This window comes from Strongyloides ratti, scaffold srae_scaffold0000001 (genome assembly GCF_001040885.1).
Source record: "Strongyloides ratti genome assembly S_ratti_ED321, scaffold srae_scaffold0000001".
In the NCBI taxonomy this organism is placed as follows: Eukaryota; Metazoa; Nematoda; class Chromadorea; order Rhabditida; family Strongyloididae; genus Strongyloides; species Strongyloides ratti.
In genome coordinates this window covers 355,143-381,809 of record NW_020171519.1, presented here as the reverse complement: position 1 = coordinate 381,809, position 26,667 = coordinate 355,143, and the positions used below count along the sequence as shown (strand labels likewise).

The window sequence follows — 26,667 nt, the reverse complement described above, 5'->3', positions numbered from 1 at the left end:
ATTTTATGGTTTTAAAATTGGTATAATTTTTTTCAACGAACAAAAATATACTATGGTTGCTGTATTAACTATAATTCCAAATAATAAAGTTGCTGATATTGATATAAAAATTACAGCATTACATTCTCCATTTTCAAATATTTTAGTTATTTTTTTAGATTTTTTAATTTCATTAAGAGATGTCGTTTTATCAGAACCTTCAATTATTAATGTATCATCATCAACACTAATTGTTGCAGATAAATCAAGCTAAATAAATAAAAAATAGTTAAAAATTAGTAAAATACTTACTTCAATAGTATTGTTGTCATTTATTAATGATATAGGAGAATTTCTTTTTACACGTTTAGTACAATCTGGTGGAGTTAATCCTTCACATTCTCCACTTGCTCTTTTACATAATTCAACTACACACTGGTAATTTAGGACACTTGTATCTGCAAATTTATAACCAAATGTTTCAGCAACAGCTCTATTGTGTGCTTCATCATAAACAACATCAGGTTGAATGATAGGATCAATTGCACATCCATCAATATCTAAAAGATCAAATCTTTGTCCTCTACCGTCATCAACATAACATGAATGAACTAAAAAACCATGTGTTGGATCATCACATTCCCATACATGGTAAATTTTATCACCTACTTCACCAGTTGCAACCATTGGTCCATCCAAAGATTTTCTAATATGATATGTACATGTTGGCATTTTAGCTGTGTCTAAAAGTTCTGTTGTACCAAGATTATTCATATCAATTGCATTTGTTATACGACGAATATTTTTAAAGAAGCACATTGCTTTAAATGCTCTATCAGCTTTAGTAACAAAAGTTCCATGAAAAGATACAACAACTGTTAATGAAACCATCATCCCTTCTAAAGTTCCAGTAACTCGTTGTTTTTGCATTGTACAATCACCACTTTGAATCATAAATGAAAATTTATTTTGTTCGGTATTTTGTGCAAAATTTCTTGAACATCTATCATCATTAGCCATACCTTTAACATAAACACGACCATTAAATGGTTTTTTTGTCTTAAAATTAATACTCATCATTGTATCTTCACAATTAACTTCAGGATCACCAATTAATTCATTATCCATAAATTCTCCTATAACAGACTGTATTATGATTGGAATAGAAAATAAATAGTATAATAACATATTTTAAAAAAGAATAAAGTGTAAAATGAACAGTAATATGACATCTCCATCCTTATCTATAAACCTTCTTGTCCTCAAAAATCTATATCATTTTGGGTCATCATACATCCAAAATAACACCTTTGTTTAAATGTTTGGCACCTATATTGACAGCTGATAGGAAATCATAAAAATATTAATGAATTATGCGCATACAATAACCTTTAATAAATATAATTAATAAACAAGTTTATAATTACATCTAATCTTAAATTTTTCTTTTTAAGGTGTATCATTTAACAAGAAATATTTTATCAATCAAGATTTACCAAAAAGATATATATATATATAAAAATCAACAATTTATTTTTAATCATCCAACGAAAAAATGTATAACAGAAGAAAGGAAGCTGGTGTTCAAAAATAAAAAATATTTTGAACTTAGATTTTAGTTGCAAGTTCTGAAGCACGGATTCTTTCGAATTTTTGCTTTCTTGCTTGAGAACGAGCTGACATAATAGCTCCACCCCAGTGTTTTCTAATTTCCTCTCCTCGTCCATTAAAGTTGGTGTTGGCTACTTCGACAAGTGATTGAAGTTTAGCATTGTCTTCTGGATTAACCTTGGTAAGAGCAATGCATGATGTTGTCTTCTTTCCAACAACTTTTCCGAGACGTGATTTATCCTTGACGATAACATATGGAACTGCAAATTTTCTGCAAAGAGCTGGAAGGAAAAGAGCAATTTCGATTGGATCAACATCAAAAGCAATAGCAACAAATGAAGCTTTCTTGGTTTCAACAAGTCTAGTTACATCCTTGATTCCATAAGCAACAGTGTTTGGACGCTTAGTAATAGTTTCTGCTTTTCCGCTAGCTTTCTCTTCAGCACGCTTAGCTAAACGCTCTTTCTTAGCTTGTTTAGATTCTGGAGCATATTTGTCGAAAAGTTTGAAAACATTGAGAGCTATAATAACAATTAAAAAAATATTCAAAATGAAAAAAAAATAGCCTACCATTATTTTTATCCAAAGTTTGTCTAAATTGATTTATTGGTGGTGGAATCTTCAAACGTTTAGCAAGAACTGCTCTTTGTCTTTGGATACGAATGTATTTTGGCCATTTAACAAAGTGAGTTAAATCTCTTTCTGGGAGAATATTTCCACCTAAATTAATATAAAATGGGTAAAAAAAAATCAGGCTATCTTACCAATATGGAAGGAACGAGGACGCTTTTCGAAAAGTGGATTAACTGGTTTCTTTTGAACCTTTGCTTTCATATGAGCTGGAAGGGCAGCTACCTTCTTTTTTACAACTTTTTTTGTGGAAGGCTAGAATTTTTAATGTTAAAAAATATAATTCAATTTTTAAAAATTAATTTTAAAAAAATAGAATAAAAAACTTACCATAATCAAAATATCCTGGAATATTCAACAAAATATTCAAACACAAAAGAAATATTTTACCAACAGATGGTTCACAGCTCAGTCGTGTTGTCTTGAAACGATTGGGAAAAGAATTTCATTAAATACATGTACATACATGACCTGCACATCATAATTCACTTCTTAGACAATAATTTTATACTAATAGTATAGTTGTATTTTTGCTTACAAAAAATGTTATCTCAAAATTACTAGTAGTATTAATTATTTTGTAATTTAATTTTTTTTTAAAGAATAAAAAACACCAAATATATATTAGTTAATTATTTTCCATTTTGAGTATATATAATTACTTTTAGAAATATTTTTAATACTTCAATGATAATATGTTAGATAAGATTTTTTTTATAATTATTTTAATAATCTGTTATAATTTTATTTTTTAAAAGTGTAAATTGTTTTAATTTATTTTTGAAACATTAGTCATTTAAAAACAAGTTAAATTTTCTTAAGTTTAATAAAAAATTTAATTTTAGAATTGTAATAATGTTACTTATAGAACAAAATTAATAAATGGTATAAAGTTAAGTTTATGTGTATTTAAATATTTAAATGATATAGTTATTTAAAAACTGTTAAAGTGAATATGATTAATTTTATATAAGTTAAAAAAAATTATGTTAAATAAATTTCAAAATAAATACATTCAAAGAATATATTTATTAATGTATATTTTTGTTTTATCTTTTCATTTTAAATTGTGTTAAAAAATTTGTTCTTGTATAACAAAAACATATTTATTATATTCTTTTTTTATTATTATAATGCAATTTGTAATTATGTAAAGGTATTACCATCTACTGACATGTATTTAAAAAAAATTACAAAAACATGAAATTTTATATTAATAGTTATGATATAAAAATAATTTATTTTTAAAAATATTTTTTGTGTATTTTTATTTGTTTCGAAAGTGCATTATTTTTTTTAAATTGTTTTTAGTTTTTAACACACTTTATGGAAAAAAATTTATTATATGCTGTTAGTATAAATATAAAAAAAAAAGAAATGTCATATAAACTTTTCTAATTTATTATTTCAATTAAAAAAATATATTTAAGATTATATTATTCATCTTACTCTTTTTAAAAAAAATTTGTTCATAACTAATTAATTGAAAGTTGAAAAATTATTTTTAAAAAATTATATCAAAATTTTTTATAATTATACATTTGGATCATAATGAGAAATATCTCATATTATAAACAAAAAAAAAAGGATAAACATTATTTAAGATTTTTTATTTGAAAGCTTATAACAAAAATTTTAACGTAATATGATAGCATGAAAATATAATACTCTAACTACGTGGTAAATAGAGAATAACTGCAAAAAATACCATTAAATTGGAATATAAACTTTACACAGATACAAAATGCAATATTACATTTGCTATAAATATTTTTTAGTTTTAAAATTTTCTTAAATTTACTTTGAAATTGTTTTATTAAACAAAGAAGGTTTTGAAATATAAATTTTTTTATAGTAATATATTAAAATAATACCAAAAGGGTTATTTTAACTTTCTAAATAACGATACATCAATTATTTTTCTTTGTATATAAATTTTAAATTAATTTTATTTACAGTACAAAAATGACAAAATTTTCATTTCATAACATTATTTTCTACAAATTTGAGGCACATGTGAGTTAATTAAAATTAAATAATTATTTATGGTATTAAAATTACTGATAGTAGAAAGTAAGATAATTTATGTTTTCCTCAAATTATTATTCAAAATATTATTTCTTACTTTGCTTAAAACTTGAATTTAATTTGTTAAGAAATGCTGAACTCATACTAATACAACGAATTTCAGATGTTCTTGGGGACAATTCATTTGTCAATATTCTACAAAATAAAAAATTATTTATTAAAATAAAACATACTTTGTTACAGGTGTATATTCTGTATTTTCAAATGATAATCTTGGTGTTAAATTAATACAATCTAAATCAACATTAGAATCTTTATCAAAAGAATTTGATTTAGTATTAGATTCAGAATATGGAAAAACTAATAATGATTGTGATGCACGATTCATTGATAAACGTAATTGTTGATTTGTCCATTTTTTGGGATCTTCAGGTAACCATTTTTCTTCTGGTCCACTATTTCTAGGAGTAATTCTTTTCATTAATTCTTCTCGTTCTTCTTCTGAATCATAATCTAAAACACTTGTACATCCAGGCGCAGTATGAATAACTGATGCTGTACCAATGTCTGTCTGACAAGATGGATAATATGTTGTTTCCATTGAATATTGTATAGCTTGTATTAAATATGGAATGCCACGAATAGATTTCATTAAAATTTCTGTTGTATCTGGATCTATAGGATCGTGTTTTCTTATTATTTGTCTTTTTGAATTTATATTCATAAATCTTTTTTTTTTAGGTTTTCTTCTTATATTTTTAAATGATTTTGAAGAATATTTTAGAATTAAATAAAGCATAAGACATAGAAAAGAAATTGCAAGTCCAGTAACAGATATAATTATAAATGTTGGATTTTTTATTGTTCCTAATGCTATCCCTATTAGGAGTATTATTAATGTACCTCCTAAGACAATAGCTAAACTAATACTTAACCAACTCATATAAATAATGATAATAATAATAATAATAATAAAAGGATTTTTATTTAATGATACTGAAATAACGTTAAAGAAAGACGCGTTAAAGTATAAAATTACAATGTTACTGAAAGAAATAAAAATACTAAAGAGGCGGTGAAAATTTAAAAGAAATTATAACATGCCAACTTTATACATGTGTTTATACAATCTGGTGAAAGTTAATTTTAAAACACACATTTACTAAACACAAATAATTGTAAAAATATCTTACGAATTATATGTATTTAATATAAAATAAAGTAAAAAAATTACATGAACAATATAAAAATTATAAAATTTTTAAGAATCTTTAAAGTACTAATAATTTATAAATATACAATATAAATTTAAAAAAAAAATTTTTTTTAAATAAAGTATTAAATTAAAAATTCTATAGAAATAAAAAATAAATTTATATAAAATTATTTTAATACAAGACTATTATTAAAATGAGAAAAACAAGATATTTATTAAATTAATATTATAGATGGAACAATAAAAAGAATAAAAAGTATTACTTACAAATAAATAATTCAAAAAGATTATTTATATGTTGGCTTATTTATTTCTATAATTTTCAATTAATAATTTTGTTTGTTATATTTTTTTTTTATATTTAATTATAGAGAAAAAAAAATTAGTTATCACTTGATTTAAAAAATTTTAACAATATTAAAATAAAAAAATATTTTATCAAATAAATTTTTTATATTAAAAATAGAATTTCAATTAATAAGATATACTATATTAACAAAAAAAAATTTAATTAATATAAATTTGGTAGATAAAACTAGTTAATTTGCTAACAAATTTTACACTTTTCATCTTCATTTATAATTATTTTTTCTTTTAATTGCAAAATAGAATAGAATATTATTTAAGTTAGTAACCTCTAAAGTTTTATAAAGGAAATCTCATTAACATCTTTTCAATAGTAAAAAGAAAGAAAAAAAAATCCTAAATTTTAGATATGCTTAACTTGTTATTTAATTTTTTAATATTTCAACAAAAGTACATAAGATTAATTTTTGGATATGAATAATGAATAGTAATGTCTTGACTAATAATAAGTAGAAAGAATGATAGTCTCATTCAGTATAACTCATTTTAATTTTTGTGTCATATCATACACTTTTAGATAGGCAAAATATTTTTATAAACAATAAATTTTCAATATTGATAATATATATTACTATTTAAAAAAAACAACTAAATATTCAATTAAAATAATATTAAAATTATTTTATCTTTTAACATATTATCAAAAATTATTTTTAAAAAAAAAAACCTTTTTATTTTTTTATATGTTATTTATTATTTTGGTAAAAATTTAATTTAATATGTTATCACAAAATTTAATCAAACATTCAAAGTTGTTAGTCTTAAATATTCTTATTAGATATTTGAATAAGACATAACTGCGGCTAATCAGTAATGACACCCACCGTTTAAGTTATATGCTTTCAAAGATCTCATTTATATAAAACTTAATATTTTTTTCATATTTTTTTTACTAACTATGTATAGTAAAATGATTTCTAACTTTTTTTAAATATTTTTTTAAAAATTATATTTATATTATTTACAAAATTAAAGTGTCTGGATACTTATCAACTTCATGCCTTGTTTAAAATTTTTATAAAACTGGACGGAAGTTTGATAAGAGATTCAGTAACTTTTAAATGAAATATTACAATATATTATAATATGCCATAAAAAGCTTATTAACAAAGATATTTGAAGAACACGTTTCTTTAGATATAATATCTAATTTTTTCACACACATGGATATCTGGTTAATTTATAAATGGTAATATAATGTAAAAAGGTAAGTTATTTTATTAGAAGTTTCTCAAATTACATATACCTTAAATCTCAATGGGACCAATTATTATTTCTTGCATATTCTAAATGCTAACAAATTTTAGCTTTAATCATGTGCCTGAAAATTGCAATATAAATCTAACATTATTTATACATCCTATCTCAATTAGCGCTTTCCATGATTGCTGATAACTTTAGTTTGGGTAAATTGAGATGTAACTTAAATTAGTATCCAACTGTGAGATTACACGTTTTTGTTAGAAACATTCTATTCTGTACTTCACTTTAAAAGTACTCCTATTTTTAATGAATATAAGATTATCTACTATCTTTTAGCCTTTTGTAAACGGCACAATTTTTTTTATCTTTTAAAAGATAAAAAAATATATATAATTGTAATAATAATTTTATTTATAGAAGTAATTAAATGGGTGGTAGCGGATCACTTTGTAAATGCTAATCCTCATTGATATTTCTATTTTAAAAGATCATTTTACATATATGTATTTATATATATCATGTATTTTTCAAAAATCTTTGAATCTCAAAGTTTCACTTGTAACCACCTGCCTTAAATATCAAATTACTTATATGCTTACTGTATAAATTATAAAGTAATATATTCTTTATAATTTTATCATCATACCTCCCTTAAACTTATTTTGCCATACCAAATGCCATTCATTTCATTTACCTTTTACAAATAGATTTTTAAAAATGTATTTTTCATTTATTTATTAACTTAATCTTTCCATTTCACTAATGCTGTATAATGAAAATATGAGCATCAATACTACATATCTTTAAACATTGCAAATATATAATATTTTATTAAACCGTAAAGAAAGTAATTCTATTTCAGGTGGATCGGCTTAAAAATAAATCTAGAAAAAATATATCACCTAACTGGAAAGATAAATTGAGAATATAGGATATATTATGATAAATAGTTGACGATTACATAATTTTAATACTTTCACTTCATTGAAAAGTGATTAAATAATGTATCATTTGTTTAAAATTTTTATTTTGTTTCAGGTAATTTTTTTTAGTTAACAATGATAAATGAAACAGAATCAATTGGTGAGGCATGTGAAAAAATTGTTGGTGAGGGAAATAGTCAAATACTTAGTTTAGGATCTATTTTAATGTTAGATGAAAATATAGGATTGGATGAATTTATTTCTACAGAGAAATGTTCTCCCAAAGGTAATATTATAATAATAATATATACATATTAAAAAAAAAAATATATATATATATATATATATGTATATATAATTCTGATAAATTATTTTAGAAAATTGTCATGAATGTTCTCTACCTATTGATGATAAATATTACTTAATTATGGATAATCATTGTTTCCATATGCAATGCCTTAAATGTAGTGTTTGTTTTTGTAATTTAGCTGGCATAGATACATGTTTTACAAGGGATGGATTAATATACTGTAGAAAAGATTATATGTCGTAAGTGGGATGATAACCTTTATATAATCATTTTATTTACAGAAAATATTTTAAACAATGTGATAGATGTAACAAGACAATTGTATTTGATGACCTTATAATGAAAGTTAATGATGATACATATTTTCACGCTACCTGTTTTAGTTGTATTGTATGCTTTAGATATTTACAACCGGGTGAATGTTTTAAATATGTAGGGTCAGGACAGCTGTTTTGTCAAATACATTGTTATCAACAAAAAATTGAAAATTGCGTAATACCACAATTACTTGACTCAATAGTTGGAAATAATATGCAAGCATCTCCAACTGAGTTTCTTCCAATAACACATCCTTTTACAGAAAGAAGTATCAATAGAAACTTGGAAGAACAGTCTTTTGATGATGGTAAGTGTAAGAAAAAATTTTAAGTGTTATGTTACTACTAATACCGTATCCTAAAATTAATTGGATTTTAAATATAACTAAGCTAATTTACAAAATATCATATTTCTAGGAGATAGCGGAAGCATTGATGGTGGTTGTAAATCAAAACGTATGAGAACAAGTTTCAAACATCATCAGTTAAGAACCATGAAAGCTTATTTTAATTTAAATCATAACCCAGATTCTAAAGATTTAAAAGCGTTAGCACAAAAAACAGGACTAACTAAAAGAGTTTTACAAGTTTGGTTTCAAAATGCTAGAGCAAAACATAGACGTACAAATGCCAGTATTAATGATTCATTTTTTCATGCTACTATAGCAAGTCGAAGTTCAACACCATCAAGCTTAAGTACTATAAATTCAAATGATGTTTCAGGTATAATAAAAGAAACACTTTGTACCTCAAATTCATCCTTTTCAACAACATCATCAATTAATTCAAGAAATAATTCAAAATCACCAAGTATTATTCCAACAGTAGAATTAAAAAATTGTTAATTTTAAAACATACGTATATATATATATATGTATATATTTATAGTAGATAATTAAAAATTGGTACAATAATAATCTCTATACTTCATATCAAATAGATATTATTTATAAAAATAAAAAAAAACAGTATTAACAGTCCTACATAATATGCTTTCATTAAAAAAAATTTTTTTTTTATTTTTGTTCTTGTTGTTTTTTCCATTCTCTAAACCTTTCTAATTCTCGTTGTTTTTCTGTTTTACCAGTTCGTCGAGCCTCAGACCTCTCTTGTAAATATATATCTGTTATTTTACTGCGAAAATCTAAATCATTAAAACTAAAAATAATTATATTAATAAATTAAATCATTATATTATATATTCTCTTACTATTTTATTTTACAATTGTTAAGTACTTCTAGAATAGGTTTACAACTACGTAAACCTTTTATAGCTCCATCTTGACGTAAACATGTAATAAGATCTAAAATTTTAAAATAACAAATATTTTAATATAATATTCTTACCCATATATTCAGAATTACATTCAAATTTTTCAATATGTTTATTCATTCTATTAGGTATAATTACATCTGCTTCTAATCTTCTTAAAGTACGATCTTCAGGATCACCTATAAAAATTAATACAAAAATATTTTATTATATATAATTACCTAAACCATGAGGTCCTGCTGCAAAATAATGAGGTAAAATTGTCTTTTTAACTCTATGTTTTTTTCCTTCTTCATCTACAAATATTTCAGATTCTTTAAGACTTGATAAATCATCCGTTTTTAATTTAATATCATTATTTTCTGTTTCATTAGTCATTTTTTATAAAAAATGTAATTTATAGTAAAAAAAAAATATAAACTTTTCAAAGAAATAATGATATTATCATTTAGATTAAAATAATGTCTTAGTTAGAAAAAGAAACATTATACCAAATGTCATTGATAACATTCTTCAATAATAGTTCTAAAAATATTTTTACTTTGTAAACAATTATTATTTTTTAGTTTTATTAATTTACTATATAATAAATATTTATGTCTGCTACCGCTCTAGAATTAAAAGCAAAAGGTAATCGTTTATACCTTCAAGGAAAATATGAAGATGCTTTAAATTATTATACTAAAGCAATCATTCATGATAGTACTGTTCCAACATTTTTTACAAATAGAGCATTATGTTATATGCATTTAAAAAAATTTGATAAGGTTATGGAAGATTGCCATAGAACATTAGATATGGATAGTAAAAATATAAAAGTAGGTGAAAAAAAATATTGTTTAATGGATTAAAATGTACAAATTGATAGGCAACGACAATGATGGGAAGAGCTTTTCTTAATCAGGGACAATACGACGAGGCTATAAAATATCTTATGAAAGCTAATGAATATTGCAGAGAATCAGGTCAATTGTATGGTGATGAGATATTTGCTTCATTAAGACAAGCTAAAAGAGCAAAATTTCGCCAGGAAGAAGAGAAACGAATTCAACAAGAAATAGAACTTCAATCATATTTGAATAATTTGATTAAAAATGATATTATAAGTAGAACTAATAAATTATTGGTAATAAATTTTTTATTTTTAAATTATTTTTATAGGAAAGTATTGATGGAAATGTTGAAGGTGGAAATAAAGAGAAAATTAACGAAAAAATTGAGGAACTTCAATTGGAGGGTGATAATCACATGGCACAGCTAAATAATCTTTTTTCACAAGTTGATGAACGACGAAAAAAACGTGACATACCTGATCATTTATGTGGAAAAATCAGTTTTGAATTATTAACAGATCCTGTTATAACTCCATCTGGTATAACATATAATAGATCAGACATCAAAGAACATTTACAAAAAGTTGGACACTTTGATCCTGTAACACGGGCTAAATTAACTGAAGATATGTTAATACCAAATTTAGCTATGAAAGAAGTAATTGATTATTTTTTATCAGAGAATGAATGGGCAATTGATGCATAAATATGTATTAAATGCTTGATTTAAAATATTACAATTTATATAAATTACATCAATGGGTACTATTCAGTTTTAGTAGAGCCATTTTTTTCTATTATTTTTTTCACGGTTTATATGTTAACTTTTTAACTATTTATGCTTATTACTATCATTTATTCATCTTCTAGCTATCTGTATTTGTAATAAATTTTTAATTTTTTAAAAATAAATTTAAAATAATTTATATAAATATATTTACATACAAAAATGAAATATTTTTTGTTATAAAATATTTATTTAATGAAAAAAAACAAGTTTTATTAAATTTCAAATATTATTGAGATCTTAGTTATTTATCTTAAATAGTTAGTTATAGAATTTTCAGGTAATTTTTTTCTGCAATAAATTATTATTTCTTATTATCTTTTTATTATATGGATTTAAATTATAACATTTTTTTAAATTATATAAGAAAAAATAAATTTTAAACAATTTAAGAAAACGTTTATAATCTTTTTTAAATAAACATATTAACATTTTGATTTAAAATTCATGTAAACATTGCAATCCTGAATATTATTTAAAAATATTTTTAAAAATTATAATTTTCAAGTTTCTGAACTTAATAAAGAAATTTAATAAATATTAATTATCAGCTTAAAAATTGTTAATAATGTTTCAAAATACATCTGTAAATTATGGTAACACAAATGCACTTTTTTTATTAATATCAAACTATCTAATTATTTATTATCTTTAGCTAATAATAAAGGAGTATTATCAATTTTAAAATAAAAAAAAAGATTATGAATAATCAATTGCTGGTATATAATATTAAGTTATAAAATATACAGCTTATTTATTATAATATTATATATTTGAAACTAATAATTTATTCTTATCACGGTTTTTATATTGTGTTTGATTTATCTTTTTTTTGAATAGTATAAGGAATTCATAAAGTTTTTTTAATAGACATACAATGCCATTTACATACAAAAATAATTTTTTTTAAGTAAAAAGTTTTAAAATTATCAAATAATTTTAAAAATAACGTAGAAATATTATAACTGTAATACTTTTATAATTATAATTTTTTTCTAAAATTATTATTAAAGTTTAAAAAATATTTAATAATTAAAAAAGCCATAAATTAAAACTTCTTCTTTTATCGGTTTAGTTGAGATAAATTACAAATAGATTTTTTGCTTGTTGGTGTTTTAAAAACATAAGTCATATTAATATGAAACTTGTTTTATTCAAAAGAACTTCTAAAATACACATTTTTTTGTTTTTAAAGTAATATAATACAAATTACTTTGAAAAACTATTTCTTTTTTTATTTAAAACTTTTTCTAATTTTAAATTACTTAAAAGAGATACAGAGTTGTGGTTTTTTAAAAAATTAAATTTTTTTTTAATTCAGAGTGATATAAAAAATAATTTATGGTAAACATTTTGCATAACCATAAAATATATGTCTATCTGTTATATTAGCGAATGTTTAATTAACATGACTAATATTTTATATATATATATATATATATATATATATATATATATATAAATTTAAACATGGTATTAAAATATGGTTTAATTTAATTTTTAGTTTTAAAATAAAATATTTGCATTATTTCAAAATTTTTAATATAATTATTATATATAAAAGATTATTCAAATATACTTTAATTAAACTGAATAAGAGTTCTTTTATTTAAAATTAATAAAACATTTATATTTAAAAAAAGGTAAAAATAATATTTTCGAGATCAAAAATGGGATAAATGATTGTTTTTTAAAGCTTAACGTTCACTCATCATTTTAACAAATTCTTCATAGTCAATTTCACCATCACCGTCAACGTCCACTTCTTTAATCATTTCATCAACTTCATCTTCACTAAATTGCATTCCCATATGAATCATAAAATATCTAAATTCTTGTGCTGTAATAACACCATTACCATCTTTATCAAATACTCGAAATGCTTCTCTTATCATTTCACTATCCGTTTCTTTCATCATTCTTTTCATCATGACACAAAATTCGGGAAATTCTATTTGACCATTTCCATCAATGTCTACTTCATTAATCATTTCAAGAATCTCTTGTTCTGTAGGATTTTGTCCAAGACTCCGCATAGCAACACCTAGTTCTTTTGTACTTATTGTGCCATTTCGATCTTTGTCAAACATTATAAATGCTTCACGAAATTCTTCAATCTCTTCAGGTGTAAGCTATAAGTTTAATAATTATTTATATACATATATATATCTATATATACTTACTTGTTTAATAATTTCTTCACTATATTGCATTACATTACCATTTTGTGCACATCGAGCTCCAAGGGCCATTGCGTTTTCGTACAACTATAAATATTTAAAAGTATTATTATTATAAATGATTAATCAATCAGGAAAAAAAAGATAGAAATGGAAAAAGATTTAAAAGATTTAAAAGGTAAACGTTTTTAGAAATGGAAAAAAAATATATTTTTTAAATATTATACTTTATTTAAAAAAAAAAAGTATATAAAAATTTTCTAAATTATTTATTTTGTATTTGAAAAATAGAAGATTTTTGATGTATTTTAATTAAAAAATAAACATAATAAAATAATTTATTAGAAAGAAGCTAACTGACAATTAATTCTAAGATGACATTTAAATTATTAACAATTATATAAAAAATATATAAATTATATATTTTATAGTAAACACTTTAATGTTGAAGATAACTTCTACGTCATATTTTTAACCAATGCCATAAATAATTCTTAAGTATAATTTTTTATTAAAACTATTAATCTTATGGTAATGCCAAAACTTGAAACCCTTAAAACAAACCTTCATACGTTGTTTATATCTGGCACCATGATAGTAACGCATTTTTTTTATTAAATTTGAAATAAATTTATTTTTGTTTGTATAATGTACCAAATATATAAAAAATAAAAAATATATTATTATAATAATAATTAGAAATACTTAGCATAATTAAAAGTTAGGATTTTATATTATTTGTAATAAGTAAACATTATCTTATTTCAGTAACTTTAAAGATATCTCTTATAAAAATGTCAATAATATTTCTTTAATAATTTTAATTAATCAAAATTAACCAATCATAGAAATATATATCTAGTAACTTTCTTAATTTTAAGTTTTGACAGATCTGCCAAAAATATGTCAAAATTGAGGTAACCATTCACTCATAAGAAATAAAAGCCAACAAAGATATAAAAATATTTTAAATAATTAGAAAGTATTTTAAATAAAAATGTAATTAATTAAAAAGTAATAGAATATTTTAATATGTATTATTACACCTGTTATTTTTAAAATAAATTTATATGACAAAATGTTAAATAATACCATAAAATTTTTAAAAATAATAAACAGTTTACAAACTTTATAATTATAAAAATTTATTTAATTAAATATTTTTATAGTTATTATTTTATTAATCTTTGTAAAAAATTAAAATAAAATAGCTTTATTAAAAAATTTGAACAATTTTTCTTTTATAAATGTTAAGAATATTTTTAAAAAATACTAATAAATTTAGCAATAATAATTTAAAAGAAAATGTTTTTAGTAAATAATTAAAAGCATGTAGTAATATTTTTAGATTATGTTAGTTATTTAAGTATTAATAAAACAAATAAAAATTTGTCATTAAAATACAAAGAAGAATTATATGAGACAAAATGTTAACACAAGCTATAATTGAGCTAATAAACTTTAACGTGGCAGTTTTGTATTTTTGCTATAATATGTAAATAAATATTATAATGATAACAATTTTCCTCAAGTGGTAATTATGTTTTTAAAAAAGTATTCGTTTAACTGACTTATTTAAATTTTTGAAAATTTACAATAAATTAACTTTTTTTTATTAAAAAAAATTATCATATTTAGTTAATAGTTTTAAAAATTAGAAAAAAAAATTATTATTTAGTGTAAAAAAATTATTAATATATGATTGTAATAAGATGATAAGATTTTCAAAGTACTTAAAACATATTAATATTTATATATAAAACTAATAAAAAAAAAATTTTATTCTTTATTTATAAATGTTTTATTCATTAAATAATCTTTGAAATTTCTTAAGCTAAAATATTTTTATGAATAAAGTACAATTAAAATATTAAGTTTTTTTTTAAAGTTATAGTATAAAGTGTATTTTATAAAAAATATAATTTATTTATTAAAAATTTATATAATAATTAAAATAACATTATTTAAAAAAAATGAACTAAATATTTAATAACATTACTTTTTTCTTAAAATGTAATAAGAAACATCTTATGTATTTTGTTCATTTTTTTTAATATTGTACTATATTACTTTAAATTTATTATCAACTTAAAGAATATTGAAAGTTTTATTAAAAAGTAAAATAATTTATTTAGTTGTATAAGTTTTAATTATATGGATGATAAAACAAAATTTTTAGTATAGATAAGAAGAAAAAAAACCTTAAAAAATATATAGAAAATCATATTTATAGTAATTTTATAAAACAAAAAAATAATATATATTTTTTTAATACAAAAATTTATAGTATTAGATAAAATTAATAAAGAATGAAATAATTAAACTTACTCGTTTCATGAATCTAACAAATTTAAGATCTCTTGCTCCGATTGTACTTAAATCCCGTTTACCATAATAAAAATTAAAAAGATTAAATTTATATTTAATAATATTAGTTAAATGTTTTGTAATATATTTATTTAATCTTCTTTTTATTTTAAATATTCCCATATTAAAGAGTATTTATACTAGTATATTGTAATAAATTTTCTTGGGTATAGGAATGTATAGTGTTGATTTTATAAATTATTAGAAAAATCAAGATTAATAATATAATATGATTTTTTATGGAAATATTATATTTCACTTGAAGATAAATATTACACTTTATCAATGGTTTCTAATTGCAATGTAGGAAATGAATCTCGATGGCAACAAATTTGCGGACGACTTGATGCAAAATGATTTCATTTTCCGTAATCTTTTGATATGGAGAGTTGTCTGGTATAAAATTTTTCAACTTATTTAATGATTGCTCTTGATCTGGACAAGATACAAAAGTAATGAACAGTGTTATAATTTTCAAGAGGTTCTTTTTATTTTCCTTAACTTTATTGTATGCTATGTTTTATCTTTTCTTAAAACATTTAACGGAAAATTTCAAGTACATAACAACTAACAAATCACATTATGACATATTTATATAAAAAAATTTTCTATTAGATTAGTAATATGTAAAAGCAAGTGATGAAATATTAAAAGTATTATTTCAATGTTTTAAATTTATTTGAAAAAATTTTTTTTAATATAAATTTGTAAAATACTTAAACAAAGTGAGAATTAATTGTATTATAATAGATATTTAACTTTTTAATCTATATAGGTCTTTAAATAAGTTATTGAAAAATAATATCAAAAATCCATTGAATGTTTCTATGGCAACAAAAAGCATTAAATTTAAAATTAACATTACCATCTTAAAATTACTGATATTTCCGCTGAATAGTTTTAACATTTAAAAATGAACAATAATCATAAAGGGGCAGATGGGGATGTAAGTTTAATGTTATCTTATTTCACTACCTATCATATTTTTGGCACTTTATCACACGAAAATCTTTACTATTATTTATGTATACATTTAGGATTTATCAATAATATCAAAAGATAGTTTTGAAAAAGAATCCAATAATAATAACAAAGGTAATTAAATATATTTATAATGTTTAATTAAAAAATATTTGTTCCATATTCAGATACTCCACATAACTTTGAAATTGATTATCAAGAATCACTTTCAGAGTTTGAAGAAAACGAAAGACAAATAAAAAGTGAAATAATTTTAGAAGAGTCATTAGGAAAAAATCAATTAAACGAACTTAAAAAAGAATTAACAATTGTACAAGAAGAAGATTCACAAGATTTGTCTAATTATAATCGAGATTTATCAATGGATGAATCTGATATATATAAAAATGATTCACCAATTAAAGAAATAATAATAGAAGGAAAGGAAAATGAATTAATACAAGAATCAACAAATTCAACTATTAAGCTTGAGAAATCAAATAAAATTGACAGTAATGAAATAGATGAAATTGTACAACACAGTTATAGTCCAGATTACCCAACTGAACCACCACCAGCTTATATGGAAAATGATGAACATCATGGATCAAATTTTTTAAAAAATCAATTAAAAAATTCATACTATAATTTTAACAATGAAGATGATAATAATACATCTGCAGATAATTATGAAAAACTTAATAATACACAAAATATGAGAAATAATAATGAATCAAGTGGTATACAGGGTATTGCATCAGCATTTAATGGTTTAAATAGTTTAGCAAAAGCTTTTACTAGTCCAAAAATTAAATCTTTTAAAGAACAATCTTTCTCTGAAGAAGATGCAGATGATGATGATATACTTGAAAGTCCTTTAGAAGAAGATACATATTTTAATAAAAAAGAAGAACTTCAATCTAAAGGATTGAAAATGACAAATGAATTAAGTAAACTATTTGAGATGATTGAAGAATATACTCCTAATAACATTGACCCACCTTATCGTTTACTACCATTTATACCAGACTATGCACCTGCAGTTGGTGATGTTGACCCATTTATAAAGATTCCAAGACCAGATGAGGTTGAAGATAATTTAGGTCTTACAATTCTTGATGAACCAGCAATAGAACAGAGTGATCCAACAGCTATTGGTTTATTAATGTCTAAAAATTTTAAAGAAATTTCAAATGTAGATGATAAAGACGCTCCTGTTAAACAAATATCAAGTAATGTTAATAAAACAGCAATTTTAAATCAATGGATAACAAATGTCAAAGAAATTCAAAATACTAAACAAGCTACTACAGTACCTCATATAAAAAATTTACCTGATATTGAAAAATTAATGCAAGAATGGCCTGAAAATGTTGAAAAAATAATAAGAAAAATTCGTTTACCAACAGCTAATCTAAATGTAGATTTAAAAGAATTTGTAGACATATGCTTAGGCATTGTTGATATTCCAGTTATTGATAGTAGAATTAAAAGTCTACATATATTCTTTACATTGTATGCAGAATTTAAAAAATCACAACATTTTAAAAATATGTCAATGTCGGATGGACTTTCTCAGTTTGGTGATACCAAAGTTCGTAATACAGATAGATTAGAATTATAACCAAAATTATTAAAATTAAAAAATTGGATTTTATCTAATTCTAAAGTTAGATTTTTATTTACCTAAGAAAACAATAATATAAAGACAGAATTTTACATCAAATTACTGTCACTAAGAAAATTTTTATCATATCAAAATTGTTTCACCATTTCAAATGTTATTTTAAACACCAATTTAAAGTAATTTTGTGGTTAAGTTTCAGTTTTTACTTACAAAATTAAATAAAAATTTTCTATTTTCTCCAATAGTTTATTAAGCAATTACAGTGAGAAAATATAGTTAAAGGAAAAAATTTAAAATAAATTAAAAATTAGTTGAATAAATATATTTTTCTAATTTACATATTTTGCTTATTAAAAATGATAATTTATAAATATACACTAGAAAAAATGTCAACTGCATCTGATGATAATTTTTTTAAAAAATCCGAATTCTATTATATTATTAGAAATAATAAAATTAAAACAATTATTCTAGATAACATTTTTTTGAGACATTAATTAAAAATAATCTTGTTTTTATTGATTTTATAAATTTTGATATTTATTGAAAAATGTGATTTGGAATTTTTCTAAGTACGAAACTTATAAATCAAGTAAACGAACATCTAGAATCATAAAAAAAAAATGTACTGAACTTTGTAAAACGTTTAAAATATTGTCCGCATTGAAAATGTTTTAAAAATTTCAATCTTTCTTGAAATATATTGTCTAATATTTTTGCAAGCTTAATCTATTGTCTTTATTTTTTATATCCTTAAACAATTAAAGATATAAAAATATTTTGAACACAAGTTTCATATAAAAATTAATAATTAAATGAAATCATAAATTTGATTATAATTATCTTTATTTTAAATTGTGTTATAAAAAAAGAGAGAATTTTTTAGTAAATATTTATTGTTCTTCATATTTCATATCTAGGTAGAATCTTATCAGATTATTATGAGAGTGATTTAATTCAATTTTTTTTTTAATTTAAATTTAGAATAAATTTCTCCTGTAAAAATATCTTTAATATTTCACGAACTTTACAATTGATCTAGTAGTCTCCAATTTGACCCCAAGCATAAGCACTAAAAAATTACTTTTTTTGGAATTTAAAAATAAAATTATACTTATCTGATAGCCCTTGAAAAATGATAAATTTTAAATATAATCAAGGCTATATCAAAAGCAAAACATGAAGAGTTGTGATGAGTCAAAGTTAGAGTCGAAAGTGGGGAATATTTTTTGAAAAAATCCGACTTTCATGATGTTATTGAAAATAAAAGAATTAAAATAACTATTCTAGATCAGATTTTTGTGAGAAATTGAATGAGACTAGTCTCGTTTTCATAGGACTTCTTAGTCTCAAGATATGATAAAAAATGTATCTTGAAAAAGTTTCAAGTACGAAACTCATAACTCAAGTAAATGAGCTTCTAGAAGCATGAAATCAGATGCGCTGGACTTCTTAAGACATTTGAGCTATAGTCTTCGTTGAAAATATTTTTTAATATTCAATCGTTCTTGAGATATAATGTTTGGTATTTTTGCGCGCTCAATTTATTGTCATCATTTTTTATATCTTAGCAACTATTAAAGATATAAAAAAAGTTTGAACGTAGACCCTAAATGAAAACTGATTAGTAGTTGATTCCAGAAATTCGTTTGTTAATACCTGTATTTTGAAGCGAGATACAACAAAAGGCGGAAATTTTTTCTAAATATTCATTGTTTCCGACTTTTTTATATCTTAGCTTAAACTTATCAGATTTTTATAAGCCTAGTTTCAATCAATTTTTCTTTAAAAGTTGGTTTAGAATAACTTGTTTGTGTAAAAATATATTCGATTTTAACTGAAATTCATAGTTGGTCCAAATATTTCCAACTTGACCTTCAGCATAAGTACTAAAAAAACAACTTTTTTTCGAATTTCGAAATGAAACTATACTCATCTGATAGTCCTTGGAAAATTATGAATTTTAAATATAATCAAGGCTATATCAGAAACAAAACTTGAGGAGTTGTGATGAGTCAAAGTTAGAGGCGAAAATGGGGAATATTTTTTGAAAAAAAACGACTTCTATGATAAAGTTGGAAATATTAAAATTAAACAAACTATTCTAGATCAGATTTTTGTGAGAAGTCGATTAAACCTAGTCTCATCCTTGTATCTCTTCTTGATCTCAATATATGATAAAAAAATGTATATTTAAAAAATTTCAAGTCTGAAACTCATAACTCAAGTAAATGAGCTCCTAAAAGCATGAGACTAGATGCGCTAGGCTTCTTGAAACTTTTAAGCTATAGTCCACATTGAAAATATTTTTTAATATTCAACCGTTCTTGAGATATATTGTCTGGTATTTTTGCGCGCCTAATTTATTGTCATCATTTTTTATATCTCAATAACTATTAGAGATAAAAAAATGGTTTAAACGTAGACCCCAAATGAAAACTGAATAGTAGTTGATTCCAAAAATTTGTTTGTTAATACCTTCATTTTGAAGCAAGATATAGCAAAAGGCGGAAATTTTTTCTAAATATTCATTGTTTCCAACTTTTTTATATCTCAGCTAAAACTTATCAGATTACCTTAAGACTAGTTTCATTAGATTTCTCATGAAAAATTAGTCTAGAAAAAATCGTTCGTTTACAAAAAGCTTCAATATTTTCCGATATTCACAATTGATCAAAATAATGCAATCTTGATCTTCAGATTGAGTATTAAAAAATAACTTTTTTTTGAATTTCGAAATGAAACTACATTTATTTGATGGCTCTTGAAAAATGATAAATTTTAAATATAATCAAGGCTATATCAAAAGTAAAACATGAAGAGTTGTGATGAGTCAAAGTTAGAGGCGAAAGTGGGGAATATTTTTTGAAAAAATCCGACTTCCGTGATGTTATTGAAAATAAAAGAATTAAAATAACTATTCTAGATCAGATTTTTGTGAGAAATTGAATGAGACTAGTCTCGTTTTCATAGGACTTCTTAATCTCAAGCTATAATGAAAAATGTATCTTGAAAAAGTTTCAAGTACGAAACTCATAACTCAAGTATATGAGCTCCTAGAAGCATGAGACTAGATGCGCTAGGCTTCTTAAGACATTTGAGCTGTAGTCTACGTTGAGGATTTTTTCTAAAATTCAATCGTTCTTGAGATATAATCTTTTATATATTTGCGCGCCTAATTTATTGTCATCGTTTTTTACATCTCAATAACTGTTGGATACAAAAAAATGGTTTGAACGTAGACTTAACATAAAAACTAACTGGTAGTCGAATCCAAAAATTTGTTTGTTATTATCTTAATTTTGAAACAAGATATAGCACAAGGTGGAAACTTTTTATAAATATTTATTGTTCTTATAATCTACAAAAAAATGATAAATTTAACTATACATTTTACAAAATAATTACATAATTATAAAAATGTTTTTCCTTTTTAAGTATTTTTATTTATTTACAAAAAGTTATGAACATAATTTATATAAACAATAGTTTAAAGAATATAATTTTTTAATAAATGTAGTTAAAATATATGTATAATTAAAGAGCAATCATACATTTATCACACCATTTTACTTCTACTTCTTTTTCATATTCTGTTTTTTTACATAAATTAACAAAATACCTTTCCATATTTGCTAAATTTCTAATACAAAGGATACCAGAATCAATAGAATATCCATTTTTTATGTATCCAATTATACATTTAACAGATGATACAAATATTCCAAGACCAATAGCAGCAATATTATCTTTTGTTATTGGTGCACCATACCACTTTGATTTGGGAAAAACTGATTGACAAATAGCACAAATATGTGGAGCAATAACTAATGGTATATATAAACATTCAAGATGTGGAAGTTTATGAATTTTTGATATAAATTCATAACAATGCATAAATCCAATAACAGATAAAAATCGTAATCTTTTTAAGCTTTTAACAGTATGATAACTAAAACCTATGTCATCAATATAATTATCAGTATGAAGAATTAATCCTTCAATATGATTTAATTCTTCACAGGCAAAAGTAAGTAAAGAATTATAGTCATTTCTACTATTAACATGAAAATTAAAAAATTTTATATGAATTGGAAATAGACTTAATAAAACTTTGAATCTTACACCTAACATATCAGAATCAAAACATTCATTGGTAACAAATATAGATAAAAATCGTAATTTTGGCGTTTTTGAAAAACGACTAATAAATTCTCTCATTTTATTCATCAAAACATCAGTTTGAAGGCAACCATCAAAATGAAGACTCAACCCAACAGCATAATAAGCAATATCTTTTGCTGAATAATTTGGTTTTTTTATAATAAAATCATGTGGTACATAAATACCAAAATCTAATTTTTTTTTACAACCAAATTTATAATTAAATGGTTCATCAATTTTTTCATGAAAAAGCCACTCATTAAGAGTTTCCTCTGTTAGATGAGGAATAGGATATGGTTGTACATCATTTTTATATGAAAATCTTCCATAACGTAAACATTGGTTAAAAATATCAAATTTAGAAAAATAATGGTTCTCTGAATGTACAATTATATTGGCACGAGATTTCATTATAGTATCACAATTCATTAAACCATGTTTAAGATCTTCATTTGATAGGTGATCTTCTTTACATATTGATACTAAAGATTCTAATGTTTCATTTGATAAATCATTTAAATTATTTTCTAACAAATCTGGCTTTCCAACAAGCATTTTTTTTTATTAATAATATATAAATATAGAATATATTAAATTAATACACCACTTTTTTATTTTTATATAATTAATAAATTTTTATTATTTTATTATTTTAAATAAAATAAATTTTTATTAACTAATAATATAAATTAATTCAATAATTTATTGCAATTTATTATACTTGGAAAAACGTAGCTTTTAAAGATACATATAGTTTATTTTATTTATCTTTCTATAATAAAAACTTTTTTTTTTAATAATATTATAAAACTTATGGTACTTTTTTTTTAAATAACTAATATAAATAAATATTATATTAATTGGCAAAAAGTAACTTTTATTTAAAATCAAATTAATATGTCGTAATTTATTGATAAGTTTCACTAAATAAAATATTTTTTTTATCATCAATAATAAAGTACATAAATGGATGGTTGGTTCTAAATGTATGTACTAAAGATATATTAAATAGCATTGTACAAACTAATTTCATACTTACAACAGTTACTCTCTGTTGCTTCAGTTCCTTCTTTATCAATAAAAGATTTCTGAATTATTGTATCGATTTTTAAAATAGCATCATTTGTTATAAGTGAAAAATCAGCATTATTTGAAAATGGAAGTATTAAACCAATTTCTTTAATTATTTCATATAATTTATATGTTGATTCAATTTTAAATTTTGGAAGATAAATTATAATTTTTTTTGATCTAACTAATTCCATCATCTTTATTAATTTATTACCATCAAGTAATATAATTTTTTATGTAAAGAATTTTTTCTTTTGGTAATAATATTATCATCTTTTATTCATATCTATTATAAGGAAGTTAAACTAACTGATAGTCAATATCTTCATAATAATACAAAGTATTTTTTTGATACTTTAAATCAACTTTTTTTATAACATCTTTCGAGATATAAAAATTTTCTTTTCTAGTTAAATTTTTTTTAAATCTATATTTCCATTGCCATTTAAAATATATAGCATTAATTAGTAACAACATTGTTTCATTACAAAAATTATCAAGTATTATGGTTTCTTTGATTATATTATTTGTTTATAACATTACATGTATTTAGTGTGATAAAATTAATTTGTTCCAAATTTCTTTGATAATATTTTTCAATTATTTGAATAAAAGGTTTTAGTAAATTGATACCATCTTTAATATATACTTTATTATCTATTTGTAAGACATTTTCATCACTTTCTGATAAATTATTTAAAAATTCTTTAAAATGATTATGTATTTCATCATCATTAAATTCATCATAAAAATACTTTTTAATATGTTGTTTTGTCGTACCAAAACTATCAGCATAAATCATTGAAAAGCAATTACTAAATTTATTGGAGAATATAATATAGAATTAAATGATTCTTTTTTAATTAATTGCTTTTTTAATTTTAAGAGTTAAGTTAACTTGAATAACAATTAAATTTTTTGAAAACTTTTACAAATATTATATTACCTGTTTAAAAATATTTTATAAATTATAAAATTATCTTTTTAAAATATTTTTTATAAATAAATGATATGTATGTGCTTATATGAATCATATTAATTATTTTTCTATTTAAATAATTGATTAAAATTTTTTTTATTATAATGATTTTATTAAAATAGTAATTTAATATCATTAAAATAAGTTAGTATTAAAAGTTTGTAATTAGTTTATCAATTAAAAAATTACTAAATATATTTTATTGATCTTGATAAAAGTTCTAGTATTTTTTCATTAAATGTATCTTTAGTTCTAATTTTAATATATTCCATCATTACAGTATATGCATATATATAATGTTTATGAGATTGAATAGCATAAGCTCGTTGATTTCTAATAATTTTAAATAATTCTATTCCATCAAAAAATTTATTCATAGAAATATAACCTTTCATAGCAGCTATTAACATAAATGTTCCACTTCTTCCAATACCAGAAGTACAAACAAGAACACATACTGGTTCAGAAATAGTTCTTAATAATCGTAATATTCTTAAACGAGAGTTTGGGATAGAATCTCTTGGCCAAACATTTGTCTGAATAACTTTTACAACATTTGAATTTGAACAACCATTTGGAAGAACTTCAACAATTGAATGTGAAAATCCTGATGTAGTGCCATTTTTTTTATTCATAAGATATAATGTTTCTAGTTGAATATTTTCATTATTTTCATTTGGATATAATTTTAAAGGAACATCTTCAGTATTAGAAATTTCTTCTTCATCACAAAATACAATTATTGTTGAAGCATTTTCTTGATAAATCATTCTCCAAAAATTATTATGTGTAGATTTTAATGGAAGTTGTGTTGTAATAAATTTATACTTTAATTCTGGTATTTCAACATAATTTGCATGAATATAATTAGACAACTCAGGACCTTCTTCATTTCCTCCTATTAATGGATCTAAAATTATTCTAGTTTGATCTATACATGGTATATCTTCAAATCTATTTGCATCTTTATTTTTAAGAAAATCTTGTGATGAAGAATTGGTGTTATAATAAAAACAATTTTTATCAAAATCAGATTTTAAACCATCTATACCGATGTTAGATATTTTGTCCAAAAATTTTTTACTATATTCTATTGTTTTATTTTTGGATCTTGATATATTTTTCGTACTTTCGTCAAATGAATCTATTCTTGTTTTTAAACTTATAGATTGGTCATTCATCATTGAAATACTTTATATGATTATATTTTTTATTTTTTATAAATATAAAATTTAATAATTTAGTATTCATATTTAAATTTATTATATATTAAAATATTAATTAATTTGTCTGCTACAATTTAATAAACAAATTTGACACAACTTAATGTATCTGTTAATTATGAAACTGAATAAGATACAATTTTATCACCTGGGTAATAAGATAAATTTAAAGTTAATTAATTTTTTAACTATGATAAGTTTTTAAAATAAATATAAACTTTTATAAAATATTTTTAATTTTATCTTTAAAATTAAAAATGTTTTTTTCAAGTAATATAATAAGTATTTCAAGTTTTTTAAAAAAAAATATAAGTGAAATGAGAGATCAATGTTATATTTATATTACTAATCCAGATGATTTTTTTAATAATGGTTATAATAATTATATGATTGCATATATATTTGAATTTATTTTTTGTTTTTTTACTTTTATAATTTCAACTTTATTATTTATAAATGCTATCCTAAATATATATAGGCGAGAATTGAGTAGGAAAAATTTTTTTAGAATTTTAAATATTTTTTATTTTATCCTAGGGTAAAAAAATGCGCTGAACACGAAAAGTTCAATAATTTTTTGAAAAAATTGCGTCTTCATATAGATATTGCAGCAAAAGCTG

General features: G+C 21.8%; 10 protein-coding genes across 10 annotated transcripts; 3 read left to right on the top strand and 7 right to left on the bottom strand.

Annotated features, from left to right (window-relative positions):
* Positions 1-3: 3 nt before the first annotated feature.
* Positions 4-1,442, bottom strand: SRAE_0000013500 (Zona pellucida domain-containing protein; the record flags this gene model as incomplete). The annotated part of the gene is made up of 4 exons (XM_024645983.1): positions 4-249; positions 292-1,125; positions 1,363-1,368; positions 1,407-1,442. 4 exons carry the CDS (start codon positions 1,440-1,442, stop codon positions 4-6), a joined length of 1,122 nt encoding a protein of 373 aa, XP_024500212.1.
* A 145-nt stretch (positions 1,443-1,587) lies between these two features.
* Positions 1,588-5,191, bottom strand: SRAE_0000013400 (60S ribosomal protein L7a; the record flags this gene model as incomplete). The annotated part of the gene is made up of 7 exons (XM_024645982.1): positions 1,588-2,111; positions 2,161-2,310; positions 2,355-2,475; positions 2,551-2,565; positions 3,977-3,981; positions 4,346-4,443; positions 4,482-5,191. 7 exons carry the CDS (start codon positions 5,189-5,191, stop codon positions 1,588-1,590), a joined length of 1,623 nt encoding a protein of 540 aa, XP_024500211.1.
* A 2,900-nt stretch (positions 5,192-8,091) lies between these two features.
* Positions 8,092-9,428, top strand: SRAE_0000013300 (Protein apterous; the record flags this gene model as incomplete). Its single annotated transcript, XM_024645981.1, has 4 exons — positions 8,092-8,242; positions 8,334-8,505; positions 8,548-8,891; positions 9,001-9,428. 4 exons carry the CDS (start codon positions 8,092-8,094, stop codon positions 9,426-9,428), a joined length of 1,095 nt encoding a protein of 364 aa, XP_024500210.1.
* Positions 9,429-9,599: 171 nt separating this feature from the next.
* On the bottom strand, positions 9,600-10,234 carry SRAE_0000013200 (Cytochrome c oxidase biogenesis protein Cmc1-like family-containing protein; the record flags this gene model as incomplete). Its single annotated transcript, XM_024645980.1, has 4 exons — positions 9,600-9,741; positions 9,794-9,887; positions 9,931-10,035; positions 10,078-10,234. The coding sequence occupies 4 exons, from the start codon at positions 10,232-10,234 to the stop codon at positions 9,600-9,602; spliced, it is 498 nt and encodes a 165-aa protein (XP_024500209.1).
* A 218-nt stretch (positions 10,235-10,452) lies between these two features.
* SRAE_0000013100 (E3 ubiquitin-protein ligase CHIP) lies at positions 10,453-11,395 on the top strand (the record flags this gene model as incomplete). The annotated part of the gene is made up of 3 exons (XM_024645979.1): positions 10,453-10,674; positions 10,725-10,982; positions 11,018-11,395. 3 exons carry the CDS (start codon positions 10,453-10,455, stop codon positions 11,393-11,395), a joined length of 858 nt encoding a protein of 285 aa, XP_024500208.1.
* Positions 11,396-13,173: 1,778 nt separating this feature from the next.
* On the bottom strand, positions 13,174-16,146 carry SRAE_0000013000 (Calmodulin-like protein 3; the record flags this gene model as incomplete). Its single annotated transcript, XM_024645978.1, has 3 exons — positions 13,174-13,608; positions 13,660-13,743; positions 15,985-16,146. The coding sequence occupies 3 exons, from the start codon at positions 16,144-16,146 to the stop codon at positions 13,174-13,176; spliced, it is 681 nt and encodes a 226-aa protein (XP_024500207.1).
* A 790-nt stretch (positions 16,147-16,936) lies between these two features.
* Positions 16,937-18,607, top strand: SRAE_0000012900 (Intraflagellar transport protein 46 homolog; the record flags this gene model as incomplete). The annotated part of the gene is made up of 3 exons (XM_024645977.1): positions 16,937-16,969; positions 17,061-17,118; positions 17,172-18,607. 3 exons carry the CDS (start codon positions 16,937-16,939, stop codon positions 18,605-18,607), a joined length of 1,527 nt encoding a protein of 508 aa, XP_024500206.1.
* A 3,540-nt stretch (positions 18,608-22,147) lies between these two features.
* On the bottom strand, positions 22,148-23,329 carry SRAE_0000012800 (Hypothetical protein; the record flags this gene model as incomplete). Its single annotated transcript, XM_024645976.1, has 1 exon — positions 22,148-23,329. One exon carries the CDS (start codon positions 23,327-23,329, stop codon positions 22,148-22,150), a length of 1,182 nt encoding a protein of 393 aa, XP_024500205.1.
* Positions 23,330-23,778: 449 nt separating this feature from the next.
* Positions 23,779-24,042, bottom strand: SRAE_0000012700 (Serpin domain-containing protein; the record flags this gene model as incomplete). Its single annotated transcript, XM_024645975.1, has 1 exon — positions 23,779-24,042. The coding sequence occupies one exon, from the start codon at positions 24,040-24,042 to the stop codon at positions 23,779-23,781; it is 264 nt and encodes an 87-aa protein (XP_024500204.1).
* A 970-nt stretch (positions 24,043-25,012) lies between these two features.
* On the bottom strand, positions 25,013-26,008 carry SRAE_0000012600 (Protein-tyrosine phosphatase,receptor/non-receptor type domain and Protein-tyrosine/Dual specificity phosphatase domain and Protein-tyrosine phosphatase, catalytic domain-containing protein; the record flags this gene model as incomplete). The annotated part of the gene is made up of 1 exon (XM_024645973.1): positions 25,013-26,008. The coding sequence occupies one exon, from the start codon at positions 26,006-26,008 to the stop codon at positions 25,013-25,015; it is 996 nt and encodes a 331-aa protein (XP_024500203.1).
* Between the last annotated feature and the right edge of the window lie 659 nt (positions 26,009-26,667).